This window comes from Somniosus microcephalus, chromosome 1, assembly GCF_052327205.1.
Source record: "Somniosus microcephalus isolate GS21.2 chromosome 1, FLI_Smic_1.0, whole genome shotgun sequence".
In the NCBI taxonomy this organism is placed as follows: Eukaryota; Metazoa; Chordata; class Chondrichthyes; order Squaliformes; family Somniosidae; genus Somniosus; species Somniosus microcephalus.
In genome coordinates, this window is record NC_140987.1 from 312,282,386 (window position 1) to 312,297,269 (window position 14,884).

Genomic DNA, 14,884 nt, shown 5'->3' on the forward strand with positions numbered 1-14,884 from the left:
CTCGTTTCAAAGGTAACACACAAGAGACTGGTAGTCAGATGTTTCTGTTGCAACACAAATCTTTTCAGTGTTCTGTCTTTTCACTCTAGGTATTGCCGGTGAATGATGAGCCTCCAGTGATGAAGCCTGGTCTGAACCCCATGTTGTATTGCCTTGAAGGGGAAGAAGTCATCATTGCAGCAGAAAATCTCTATGCGACTGACATGGATAGCGATGATGAGAAGCTGATGTTCATGATTGTGCGCCAACCATTCCATGGGGTGGTACAGAAGCATAACCAGGTCGTCGACCGCTTCTCTCAGTCAGATGTTATTGCTGGAACGGTGACATACGTACACACGGGTAAGCAGCTGCTCATTACTTAATGCTGGTGTAGTCTTAACACACAGCTACACCTGTTTATTGTCTTTCGGATGAGACACTGAACCAAGGCCCCATCTGCCCTCTCTGGAGGATGTAAAAATCCCAGGGCACTATTTTGAAGAGCAGGGGAGTTCTTCCCGGTGTCCTGGCCAATATTTATCCCTCATCCAACATCACTAAAAAACAGATTATCTGGTCATGATCACATTGCTGTTTGTGGGAGCTTGCTGTGCGCAAATTGTCTGCCACGTTTCCTACTTTACAACAGTGACTCCACTTCAAAAAAAGTACTTCATTGGCTGTAAAGCACTTTGAGACGCCCTGGGGACATGAAAAGCACTATAAAAATGCAAGAATTTTTTCCAGTCTTCCTTAGGAGGTGCCTGAGGATTGGAAAGTGGCAAATGTGACACCATTGTCCAGAAAGGGTGTAAGGACAATCCTAGTAACTACAGGCCGGTCAGTTTAACATCCGTGGCGGGTAAAGTTTTAGAAACAATAATCAAGGAAAAAATTAACGGGCACGTGGAGAAGTTTAAACTAATTAAGGAGAGCCAACACGGATTTGTAAAAGGCAGATCATGTTTGACTGATGTAATTTAATTTTTTGATGAAGTAACAGAGAGGATTGATGAAGGGAATGCAATGGATGTTGTCTACATGGATTTTCGAAAGGCTTTTGACAAAGTACCATATAGAAAGCTGGTTAACAAAATTGAAGCACATGGAATAGGTGGGTCAGTGGCAGCTTGGATAAGGAATTGGCTTAAGGACAGAAAACAGCGAGTTGTGGTAAATGGCTGTTTTTCAGGCTGGAGGATGGTAGACAGTGGTGTTCCCCAAAGGTCATTGCTGGGGCCACTTTTTAAAATATATAAAAATGACCTGGATATTGGAATACAGAGTAGAATTTCTAAATTTGCTGATGACACCAAACTTGGGGGTGTGGCAAAGAGTGAGGATGATACCAATCGATTACAACAGGACATAGAAAGGCTAGCAGACAGGGCAGACGGAATTTAATAGAGAAGTGTGAGGTCATGCATTTTGGCAGAAAGATTGTGCAGGGACAGAGGAACCTGGGAGTTAATGTGCATAGGTCCCTGAAGGTGGCAGGACATAGAGAGAGTGGTGAGCAAAGCATATGGGATCTTGGGCTTCATAAATAGAGGTATTGAGTACAAAAGTAGAGAAGTTATGCTGAATCTTTATATAGTGCTGGTTAGGTCACAACTGGAGTATTGCATCCAGTTCTGGTTACCACACTTTAGGAAGGATGTGAAGGCCCTCGAGAGGGTGCAGAGGAGATTTACCAGAATGGTTCCGGGGATGGGGGATCTTAGCTACAAGGACAGGTTGGAGAAGCTGGATTTGTTTTCATTAGAGCAAAGGAGATTGAAGGATGATTTGATAGAGGTGTACAAGATTATGATGGGTTTGGATAGGCTAGACGGGGAAAGGCTGTTTCCACTAGGTAATGGTACAAGGACTAGGGAACACAGATTTAAGGTTTTGGGCAAGAGATACAGGGGGATGTGAGGAAAAACTTTTTTACGCTGCGAGTGAGGACTTGGAACTCGCTGCCGACAGAAGTGGTGGAAGCGGAGACACTCAGGGGGAAAAATTCAGTATCGCCCCGTTTGGGGCGCCATTATCGGCCGTGCGCAAAGTTTAGCACCTGGCGCTAATTATCGCCTCCGACAGCAAACTTGGCTTTTATCGCCCCTGGAGGTGATTGGAGCGCTAAATCAGGCGCTTCACACCTGTCTTAAGGCGCAAAGGCCGAGGAGTGAGGCACTACCTCAGAGCGCTGGCAAAGCAAGGAAGGGCAAATCAAAATAAACCTGCAAAGTGCTGCTCAGTACTCTAAGCTCCTTCATACAGTGTTGAATCTCTCCAGAAGTCTTTCTCTCTCTCTCAATGTGTGGTGCAAAAATGTCACCGACAAAAAAAGGCAGGAAGTGGTCACCTTTAAATAGCGCTCCCTAGTCCCTTTCTGACAGCATAACGCACCCCTCAACCTGTCGTTGCTAGTGGCAGGCGGTAAGGCAGGGGGCGCCACTCAATATCCGATCCAGGGCGCTACCAGGGCGTTGCGCACTCGACTGACGTCACAATCTGCCGGCGCAGGAGATCGTGGCGGTAGTGTTTAGCGCCGCTGCAAAATGTCTAGTTAATTTCGCAAGTGGCGGAAACATCGCCACGCCCGAGCGCTAGTTGCTTTGTGCCCCATTAGTGTCCTCTTAAGGCACTAATGGGAGGCGCAAACAACTGAATTTTTCCCCCTCAATGTTTTCAATGGGAGACTGGATAGGCACTTGAGGGAAATAATTTGTTGAGTAAGGGTATCAAGGGATATGGATTAAAGGCGAGAAAATCGAGTGGAGTTGGAGATCAGCCATGATCTAATTGAATGGCGGAGCAGGCTCGAGGAACTGAATGGCCACCTCCTGTTCCTAAATGTAAATGGCCAGCACCTGACACTTTTTCTGCCTGCCTCTTCGATGTTTGGCTGTTACAGTCTGTATTTGAAATTCAGTTGCAGCAGCTTAGGAGCAGGCATTGGTTACCTCTAATCCATGCCTCAAAGTGCATGTAAGAAGCTGTACATTACTGACCAGTAAAGGGAGCCTTTAGGGAAATCATGACCAATAGAACTTATATGACACAGTAGAGATTCACGTATCTCTAGTAAGCAGGTTCGAGTGCAAACCAATATGGTGGGTATATTGCATTTAATCGGAGTTTAGGATGGAATATAACACACTAGTAATACAGCAAAAACATACAACCGTGACAAGCAGCTGGTACCAGACCCGATCAGACAGACGGCTGGCATGCGTGAACAGTTCTCTGGCTTGTGGCCTCTCTCTCTCTTTCACTCTAGAACCTCCGATGGTGAGCATGGGATCACTTTCAAAAGAGCGTTCGACCAGCCCAACTTCTCTTTGCAACTTCTGTTCGGCTCTCCCCTCCACCGTCTGTGGGCAAACCCTTGGGGTGTCACTTTTTATTCTCTTTTTAGGGGTGGGCCTGAGGCCGAGTTATTGACAAGACCATTTAACCTATAGAGGTTCCTCTAAAACTTCATCAACCAATGACAGCTCAATTTCTTTGTCTTGGTTCTTGGGTGAAAGCCCTCCCCAAAAGAGGATCTCATTACTTCATCCAATTTATCTTTCTTGTTTTTACATTTTGAAGGTTCCTCCATTGGAGCTCGTCTTGACTCTATCCTCCTTAACCCAGCAAGTACAAGGCCTGGCCCTCTCCCTCTTAATCAACCTTAGATCTGGTCCTGTGTAATGAGTCAGGATTAATTAAAAATGTCCTAGTAAAGGATCCCCTTGAAATGAGTGACCATAACATGGTTGAATTCCATATTCAATTAGAGGGTGAGAAGGTTGGATCTCAAACAAGCATGCTAAGCTTGAATAAAGGAGACTATGAAGCTATGAGAGCGGAATTGATTAGAGTGGACTGGGAAAATAGATTAAAGGGTAAGACGGTACATGAGCAGTGGTGTACATTTAAGGAGTTATTTTACAACTTTCAAAAAAAAAATATTCCACGGAGGAAAAAAGGGTGTAAAAGAAATGACAGCCATCCGTGGCTAAGTAAAGTAATTAAGAATAGTATCCGACTAAAAACAAGGGCATATAAGGTAGCCAAATCTAGTGGGAGGATAGAAGATTGGGAAGTCTTCAAAAGACAGCAAAAACTAACTAAAAGATTGATTAAGAAAGGGAAGATAGATTATGAAAGTAAATTAGCAATCAATATAAAACAGATAGTAAGAGTTTCTATAGTTATATAAAAAGAAAAAGGGTGGCTAAAGTTAATGTTGGTCCCTTAGAGGATGAGACCGGGAAATTAATGGTGGAAAACATGGAGATGGCAAAAATGCTGAACAATTATTTTGTATCAGTCTTTACAGTAGAGGACACTAAGAATATCCCAACACTGGACAAACAGGGGGCTCTGGGGGGGGGGGGGGGTGGGAGGAGCTAAATACGATTAAAATCACTAAGGAATTGGTACTCGGTAAAATAATGGGACTCAAGGCGGATAAATCGCCTGGACCTGATGGCTTACATCCTAGGGTCTTGAGGGAAGTGGCGGTAGGGATTGTGGATGCATTGGTAATAATTTTCCAAAACTCCCTGGACTCAGCAAAGGTCCCGGCAGATTGGAAAACTGCTAATGTAACAACCTTATTTAAAAAGGGTAGTAGGCAGAAGGCTGGAAACTATAGACCAGTTAGCCTAACATCTGTGGTTGGTAAAATTTAGGGGTCCATTATTAAGGAGACAGTAACGGGACATTTGGATAAACATAATTTAATAGGACAAAGTCAGCATGGTTTTATGAAGGGGAAGTCATGTTTGACAAATTTGCTTGAGTTCTTTGAGGACGTAACATACAGGGTGGATAAAGGGGAACCAGTGGACGTAGTGTATTTAGACTTCCAAAAGGCATTTGGCAAGGTGCCACACACAAAATTATTGCTCAAGATAAAAAATCACGGGATTGGGGGTAATGTTCTGGCATGGGTGGAGGATTGGTTATCTAACAGAAAGCAGAGAGTTGGGATAAATGGTTAATTCTCAGACTGGCAGTCAGTGACTAGTGGTGTTCTGCAGGGGTCAGTGCTGGGACCCCAACTCTTTACAATCTATATTAACGATTTGGAGGAGGGGACCGAGTGTAACATATCAAAGTTTGCAGATGATACAAAGATGGGAAGGAAAGTAGTGAGTGAGGAGGACATAAAAAACCTGCAAAGGGACATAGACAGGCTAAGTAAGTGGGCAGAGATTTGGCAGATGGAATACAATACTGGAAAGTGTGAGGTTATGCACTTTGGCAGGAAAAATCATAGGGCAAGCTATTATCTTAATGGCAAGAAACTGGAAAGTACTGCAGTACAAAGGGATCTGGGGGTCCTGGTGCACGAAACTCAAAAGGTTAGTATGCAGGTGCAGCAGGTGATCAAGAAGGCCAATGGAATGTTGGCTTTTATTGCTAGGGGGATAGAATATAAAAACAGGGAGGTATTGCTGCAGTTATACAAGGTATTGGTGAGACCGCACCTGGAATACTGCATACAGTTTTGGTGTCCATACTTAAGAAAATACATACTTGCTCTCGAGGCAGTACAAAGAAGGTTCACTCGGTTAATCCCGGGGATGAGGGGATGGACATATGAGGAGAGGTTGAGTAGATTGGGACTCTACTCATTGGAGTTCAGAAGATTGAGAGGCGATCTTATTGAAACATATAAGATTGTGAAGGGGCTTGATCGGGTGGATGCGGTGAGGATGTTCCCAATGATGGGTGAAACTAGAACTAGGGGGCATAATCTTAGAATAAGGGGCTGCTCTTTCAAAACTGAGATGAGGAGAAACTTCTTCACTCAGAGGGTGGTAGGTCTGTGGAATTTGCTGCCCCAGAAAGCTGTGGAAGCTACATCATTAAATAAATTTAAAAACAGAAATAGACAGTTTCCTAGAAGTAAAGGGAATTAGGGGTTACGGGGAGCGGGCAGGAAATTGGACATGAGTCTAGGTTCGGATCGGTCATGACCCTGTGGGTGGCGGAGTGGACCCAGGGGCCATGTAGCCTGGTCCTGCTCCTACTTCTTGTGTTCTAATTCTGTGTTAGATTTCAGGAGATGGTTCTATTCACAGGGATTAGTGGAGACCTCGGGAACAGGCTGCCAACTAGGAGTCCTTCAAAAGTAAATTGGGCCTGTTCCTGGCTGGGGTGGAGATCATCTTTTACAGAAGGTAAGTACTGCAGGAAATACAGGGACAGAGTGATCTCCTGGACAAGTTTCGATCGCCTAGATGGGTCGGAGAGGAATTTCCCAGATTTTTTCTCCCAAATTGGCCATTGGGTTTTTATCTTTTTTTGCCTCTCCCGGGAGATCACATGGGTTCGGGTGGGATGGAGATTGGAAGTAGATTTGAGGTTAGGATCAGATCAGCCATGATCTTATTGAATGGCGGAGCAGGCTCGAGGGGCCGATTGGCCTACTCCTGCTCCTAGTTCTTATGTTCTTATGTTCTTATGTATCATGGCCAAAGCCAGAGCTGCTGCACGTTAGCCAGTCGCTATCTCAACTTCATCTAGTAAATGGCCCATTCTAAGATGGATACCATAGCCTCCGCAAATTCCTTTCATTCTATGTCTTTTCCTAATTAACTTTTAATTATCTTCACAAGCAGTTCTGCTAAACAAACTCCAAATTCTATCTATGGAGATTATAATATGGTTATTAGTAATAATGGAAGAAGCATAGGTTGGGCCTTCACTGGCCAAATTAAAGACACATTAACAAAGACAAAACCCTAACTTACAAACAGATAACTAGCCTGGCAGGGTCATCCTATGTGCCCCATGTGGAATGTTTATGTTTATGTAATCTAACTGATTAATGAGACTGTCTCAAATTCTAATGCAAGCTTTCCAGGAAAATGAAAATTATCATTTAAACACAGTACTATTCGTGTAGCCGTATATATTTTTAGGCACCCCTAATTTCTAACAACACATCATATATGGGTAATTGGAGCTGCTCCAAATGACGAGTGAGAACTCACTTGCTGGGCTTTCTTCTGTTTCTTTTGGTTTTTTTTTCAGGCTCTTATACAATGCGCCCACAGTACTCATTTGATGATGCACACAAAAAGCTGTTGAATCAGGGATTTTTTCTGAAGTATTTTTGTGCTGACAAGCTGGGAATTCTGACAGAGCAGTGTTGTGGCTGCATGGAAATAGGTTCAAATAATGTTAAAAATGGAAGCTATTTACAACCAGGAGGCTGCTCAATTTTGATCGGAAAAGACTCTGGACTTGTTCCGTGTCCCTTTTTCTGCCATAAGGTTTTTTTTTCCCCCCAGTTGCTGTTAATTACTTTCTTTCCTTTAGGTTATTTTCCATATCCTCCTTCTCCCCTTCTCCTCCTTCTCCTCCTCCTCCACAGGGCAATACAGTTGGACTCAGGGGCACTACGGTTGGAAACATGGAAACATAGAAAAATAGGAGCAGGAGTCGGCCATTCGGCCCTTCGAGCCTGCTCCGCCATTCAGTATGATCATGGATGATCCTCTATCTCAATACTATATTCCCGCTCTCTCCCCATACCCCTTGATGCCTTTTGCATCTAGAAATCTATCTATCTCCTTCTTAAATATATTAAGTGACTTGGCCTCCACAGCCTTCTGTGGTAGAGAATTCCATAGGTTCACCACCCTCTGAGTGAAGAAATTTCTCCTTAACTCAGTCCTAAATGTCCTACCCCGTTTCCTGAGCCTGTGACCCCTCGATCTAGACCCCTCAGCCAGGGGAAACATCCTTCCTGCATCCAGTCTGTCTAGCCCCATCAGAATTTTATACGTTTCCACGAGATCCCCTCTCATTCTTCTAAACTCTAGTGAATACATGCCTAGTCGACCCAATCTCTCCTCATATGACAGTCCTGCCATCCCAGGAATCAGTCTGGTGAACCTTCGCTGCACTCCCTCTATGGCAAGTATATCCTTTCTTAGGTAAGGAGACCAAAACTGCACAGTACTCCAGGTGTGGTCTCACAAAGGCCCTGTATAACTGTAGTAAGACATCCTTGCTCCTGTACTCAAATCCTCTTGCAATGAAGGCCAACATGCCATTTGCCTTCCTAACTGCTTGCTGCACCTACATGTATGCTTTCAGTGACTGGTGTACAAGGACACCCAGGTCCCTTTGTACATCAACATTTCCCAATCTATCACCACTTAAATAATACTCTGCCTTTCCGTATTTCCTACCGAAGTGGATAACTTCACAATTATCCACGTTATCCTGCATCTGCCATGTATTTTCCCACTCACTCAACTTGTCTAAGTCGCCTTGAAGCCTCTTTGCATCCTCCTCACAACTCACAATCCCACCTAGTTTTGTGTCATCAGCAAACTTGGAAATATTACATTTGGTTCCCTCATCCAAATCATTGATATATATTGTGAATAGCTGGGGCCCAAGCACTGATCCCTGCAGTACCCCACTAGTCACCGCCTGCCACCCCAAAAAAGACCCATTTATTCCTACTCTCTGTTTCCTGTCTTTTAACCAATTTTCAATCCATGCCAGTATATTACCCCCAATTGCATGTGCTTTAATTTTGCACACTAACCTCTTATGTGGGACTTTATCAAAGGCTTTCTGAAAATCCAAATACACTACATCCACTGGTTCTCCCTTATCTATTCTATCAGTTACATCCTCAAAAAACTCCAGTAGGTTTGTCAAACATGATTTCCCTTTCATAAATCCATGTTGACTTTGTCTAATCCCGTTGATATTTTTTAAGTATCCTGTTATCACATCCTTTATAATAGACTTTAGCATTTTGCCTACTGCTGATGTTAGGCTAACTGGTCTGTTGTTCCTTGTTTTCTCTCTCCTGCCTTTTTTTAATAGTTGGGTTACATTTGCCACCCTCCAATCTGCAGGAACGGTTTCATAATCTATAGAATTTTGGAAGGTGACAACCAATGCATCCACTATTTCCATGGCAACCTCTTTTAGTACTCTGGGATGCAGATTATCAGGCCCAGGGGATTTATCGGCTTTCAGTCCCATTAATTTCTCCAGCACTATTTTTTTACTAATACTAATTTCCTTTAATTCCTCCTTCTCACTAGACCCTTGGTTCCTCAGCATTTCTGGGAAGTTATTGTGTCAACTTCTGTGAAGACAGAACCAAAGTATTTGTTTAATTGCTCAGCCATTTCCTTGTTCCCCATTATAAATTCTCCCGTTTCTGACTGTAAGGGACCTACATTTATCTTCACTAATCTTGTTCTTTTTACATACTTGTAGAAGCTTTTACAATCCACTTTTATGTTCCTTGCAAGTTTACTCTCATACTCTATTTTTCCCCTCTTAATCTATCTCGTGGTCCTTTTTTGCTGAACTCTAAACTGTTCCCAATCCTCAGGCTTGCTACTTTTTCTGGCAACTTTATATGACTCCTCTTTGGATCTAATACTATCCTTAATTTCTTTTGTTAGCCATGGTTGGGCCACTTTTCCTTTTGTGTTTTTGCGCCAGAAAGGAATGTATAACTGTTGTAATTCATGCATTCGTTCCTTAAATGTTAGCCATTGCCTATCCACCGTCGTGCCTTTAAATGAAGCTCCCCAATCTATCATAGCCAACTCACTCCTCATACCTTCTTAGTTTCCTTTGTTTAGATTTAGGATCCTAGTATCAGATTGGACTTCTTCACTTTCCATCTTAATGAAGAATTCTCTCAAGTTGTGGTCACTCTTCTCTAAAGGACTCCGCACAACAAGATTATTAATTAACCCCTTCTCATTGCACAATACCCAATCTAGGATAGCCTGTTCCCTAGTTGGCTCCTCAATGTACTGGTCTAAAAAACCATTTTGTACACACTCCAGGAATTCATCCTCCACAGTATTATTGCTAATTTGGTTTGGCCAGTCTATATGTAGATTAAAGTCACCCATGATTACTGTAGTACCCTTGTTACATGCATCTCTAATTTCCTGTTTGATGCCATCCCCTACATTACCACTAGTCTTTGAAGGCCTTTAGACAACTCCTACCAATGTTTTCTGCCCCTTGGTGCTGCTTAGCTCCACCCGGACTGATTCTACATCTTGATTTTCTGAGCCAATATCCTTTCTCACAATTGCGCTGATTTCATCCTTTACTAACAACGCCACCCCACCTCCTTTTCCTTTTTGCCTGTCCTTCCTAAATATCGAATATCCTTGGATATTCAGCTCCCAGCCTTGGACACCCTGCAGCCATGTCTCCGTAATCGCAATTATATCGTATCCGTTTACATCTATTTGTGCTGTTAATTCATCTACCTTATTACAAATGTAAGAAGTCACAGAACACCAGGTTATAGTCCAGCAGCTTTATTTGAAATCACAAGCTTTCGGAGCGCTGCTCCTTCGTCAGGTGACTTCACCTGACGAAGGAGCAGCGCTCCGAAAGCTTGTGATTTCAAATAAAGCTGTTGGACTATAACCTGGTGTTCTGTGACTTCTTACATTTGTCCACCCCAGTCCAACACCAGCATCTCCACATCATTATTTTAAATGCTTTGTGCATTCAGATACAATGGCCTCGATTTTCATTGAGCTGTGGAGTCGGGATTGGAGGCATGTGGGGGGTTAAATTCCCGAAAATCGGGGGTCCCGACCCCATCCCGCCCCCAACCCACCTCCATGTCAATTTCAAAGGAGGCGGGTACCCGCCCCGCACTGGGACCCACCTACCCGAGGCGGGAAGGGATTAGTGCCAATTAACTGCCTGTTAACAGGTAGTTAACAGACAGTTTTTAGCCTAATCCCTATTTTTAAGCTTTGAACTGTGGGAATCCCGACAGCTCCAAACCACGGCAAGTTGGAGGAGTCGGGCCGTCGAGTTGAAGGGTTTGGAGGGGTCGAGATGTCGGTGTTCAGGTGAGTGATGTGTGCATGAGTGCAAAGGTAAGTGTGTTTGGTGTGTCTAAAGTGATTAAATAAGTTTTACATACCTTTTCTTACCTTTTCAGCCTACCTGTTCAGCCTTCCTTCCTTTAGGTTCGGTGAGTCCCTCATCTCACCGGCACAGAAAGCAGAATGGCTGCGATCTGTCAAAAGTGACAGCCTACAGCTTTCTGTGCAGGAGAGATTTCTAACTGAGTCTGTGGGGAAGGACTCATGTTAGAAGTAAGACTGTCAGTGTTTGACAGCTTCAAGCAGCTGTGAAACACTGATATTTCATCTGTCAAAACATCTTGACAGATTAAATTTCAGTCTGTGATGTCACCTGTTGCCGGGTGGCCCTTAATTGGCCTGCTGAGCCCGTTGGGCGGGCTCAACAAGGTCAATCAAGTTAAAATCGCGTGGATTGGCCGCATCTTGATAGAGGCGGAACTACAACCCCGATAGTTGTAGTTCCGTCTCCTTCCCGACTTCTGAATGAAAATCACCCCCAATGTCTTTAGATTTGTCTTTTTTTAGACATCTTGACGCTTTTTTGTACTATGGCCCTATTTGTCTTATTACCATTTTTTCTTACCTAGACCCTATTTGTTAGTGCACTCCTTTGTTTGTACGCTCTGTCCCTTCCTGACACAATCTGGTTATCCTTACCCCAATCACTTTCCTGCACTGCTTCCTTGTCTTTACTTTTTAGCATTCTAGATTTCTCTCCACTGGGAGCCCCCCCCCCCCCTGCCCCATTTAGTTTAAAGCCCTATCTATCTCCCTAGTTATTTGATTCACTAGAACTCTGGTCCCAGCATGGTTCAGGTGTAGTCCATCCCAACGGAACAGCTCTCTCTTTCCCCAGTACTGGCGCCAGTGTCCCATGAATCGAAACCCACTTCTCCCACAAAAATCTTTGCTCCATGCATTCATCTCCCTGATCCTATTGACCCTATGCCAATTTGCTCGTGGCTCCAGTAATAATCCAGAGATTATGACCTCCGTGGTTCTGCTTTTTAATTTATTCCCTTGCTGCTCAAACTCTCTCAGCAGAACCTCTTTCTTTGTCCTGCCTATGTCATTGGTACCTACATGGACCACGACAACTGGATCCCCCCTCTCCCACTCCAATTTCTTCTCCAGCCCGGAGGAGCTGTCCTTTACCCTGGCACCCGGTAGGCAACATAGCCTTTGGGACTCACGCTCCTGGCTGCAGAGAACAGTGTCTATCCCCCTAACTATACTGTCGCCTACTACAGCCATCTTCCTTTTTACTCCCTCCACTTGAACGGCTTCCTGTACCATGGTGCCGTATTCAGTTTGCTCGTCCTCCCCGCTGTCCCCGCACTTGTCCACAAGGGTTGCAAGAACCTCAAATCTAATGGACAAGTGCAGGGACTGAGGCTCCTGCAATACTACCTCCTGGATCCCCATACCTGCCTCACTCGCAGTCACACCCTCCTGTCCCTGACCACGTGTCAATTCTAAAGTATTTAATCTAAGGGGTGTGGCTGCCTCCTGGAGCAAAAGGTGTCTCCCTGATGTCTCGCAATATCTGCAGCTCGGACTCCAGTTCCTTAACTTAGAGCCGAAGTTCCTCAAGCCGCAGACACTTACCACAGATGTAGTCACCCTAGACAAAAATGTCCACAAGCTCCCAAAAATTGCAGCAGCAACACATTTTCTATTCTCCCATTATTTGATTTATTGAATTAATTCATTTAGTATAAATCAAATTATTTGCCTTGTTTAGTTTATTAAATTAAGTTTAGTTTTTAAAATTTAGTTATTTGTTATATGTTAACTTAAAACTTAGCCCACAGTCACTACCAATCTCTTACCTGCCTGACCCATGACATCACACTGCCGTTTTCTCTTGTTGATGCAAGTCTGCTGCTGCTTTTATCCCCACTCTCAGGCCTCGGTCTGCTCCCGCTCAGGTCCGCTGCTGCTCTGCAGGAGAAGTTAGGAATAGCAAGCACCTCCTTCCCCCACTTCACAGAACTCCCACACTTACCAAACTCCCAGTTGTTCACTCTGTTCCAAGCTGCACTCTGTGCCAAACTACACTCCAACCTCCCATATTTATACTGCTGAGATTTATGAGTCAACTCTCTGGCAGTTGCAGAAACAGATTAGGCCAGTTAATTAACTAACTAGCCCCACCCACTTTGCAGTGACTCAGAGGCACTACAATTGGACTCAAGGGGCCTACTATGTGACGCAAAGGAAGAGATTGCAGGGGCTCTGACACAAATTTTCAGAACCTCTCTGGCCACAGGGGATGTGGCAGAGGACTGGAGAACAGCTAACATAGTACCATTATTCAAGAAGGGTAGTAGGGATAAACCAGGGAATTACAGGCCAGTGAGCCTAACATCAGTGGTAGGGAAATTATTGGAAAAAATTCTGAGGGACAGAATTAGTCTCCACTTGGAGAGGCAAGGATTAATTAGGGATAGCCAGCATAGCTTTGTCAAGGGAAGATCATGTCTGAACAATTTGATTGAATTTTTCGAGGGGGTGACGAGGTGTGTGGATGAGGGTAGTGCAGTGGATGTGGTTTACATGGATTTCAGTAAGGCGTTTGATAAAGTCCCGCATAGGAGACTGGTCAGGAAAGTAAGAGCCCATGGGATCCAGGGTGCCTTGGCACATTGGATCCAAAACTGGCTTAGTGGCAGAGGGTGATGGTGGAAGGTTGTTTTTGTGACTGGAAGCCTGTGTCCAGTGGGGTACCGCAGGGATCGGTGCCGGGTCCCTTGCTGTTTGTGGTCTACATTAATGATTTGGATGTGAATGTAAAAGGTATGATCAGTAAGTTCGCAGATGACACGAAAATTGGTGGGGTGGTAAATAGCGAGGAGGGAAGCCTCAGGCTACAGGACGATATATATGGGTTGGTCAGATGGGCGGGAGAGTGGCAAATGGAATTTAACCCTGAAAAGTGTGAGGTGATGCATTTTGGACGGACTAACAAGGCAAGGGAATACACAATGAATGGTAAGACCCTAGGAAAGACAGAGGATCAGAGGGACCTTGTGTGCATGTACATAGATCCCTGAAGGCAGCAGAACAGGTGGATAAGGTGGTTAAAAAGGCATATGGGATACTTGCCTTCATTAGCCGAGGCATAGAATATAAGAGCAGGGAGGTTATGATGGAGCTGTACAAAACGCTGGTAAGGCCACAGCTGGAGTACTCTGTGCAGTTCTGGTCGCCACACTATAGGAAGGATGTGATTGCTTTGGAGAGGGTGCAGAGGAGATTTACCAGGATGTTACCTGGGCTGGAGCGCTTCAGCTATGAAGAAAGACTGGACAGGCTGGGGTTGTTTTCCTTGGAGCAGAGAAGGCTGAGGGGGGACCTGATTGAGGTATACAAAATTTTGGGGGCATAGATAGGGTAGATAGAAAGGAACTTGTCCCCTTAGTAGAGGGGTCAATAACAAGGGGGCATAGATTCAAGGTAAGGGGCAGGAGGTTTAGAGGGGATTTGAGGAATAACTTTTTCACCTAGAGGGTGGTTGGAATCTGGAACTCACTACCTGAAAGGGTGGTAGAGGCAGGAACCCTCACAACATTCAAGAAGCATTTGGATGAGCACTTGAAATGCCATAGCATACAAGGCTACGGACCAAATGCTGGAAAATGGGATTAGATTAGACAGGGCTTGATGGCCGGCGCGGACGCGATGGGCCGAAGGGCCTCTTTCTGTGTTGTATAACTCTATGACTCTATGACTAATAGGACTCAAGGGGCCTCCAATTGGACTCAAGGGGCCTACAGTTGGACTCAGGCCCTACAATTGGATTCAGGGGGCCTACAATTGGGCTCAGGGCCTACAATTGGACTCAGGGCCTACAATTGGACTCAGGGCCTACAATTGGACTCAGGGGCCTACAATTGGACAGTGGGCCTACAATTGGACTCAAGGGGCCTACAATTGGACAGTGGGCCTACAATTGGACTCAGGGCCTACAATTGGACAGTGGGCCTACAATTGGACTCAGGGGCCTACAATTGGAC

The 14,884-nt window shown here is 44.7% G+C and overlaps 1 protein-coding gene across 1 annotated transcript in view; it reads left to right on the forward strand.

Annotated features, from left to right (window-relative positions):
* LOC147124856 (FRAS1-related extracellular matrix protein 1-like) overlaps positions 1-14,884 on the forward strand; it is an 883,765-nt gene that overhangs the window by 425,138 nt on the left and 443,743 nt on the right. The window contains exon 16 of the mRNA XM_085994045.1: positions 90-342. Coding sequence (XP_085850171.1) covers positions 90-342 — 253 coding nt within the window. The remainder of the gene's footprint in view (positions 1-89; positions 343-14,884) is intronic.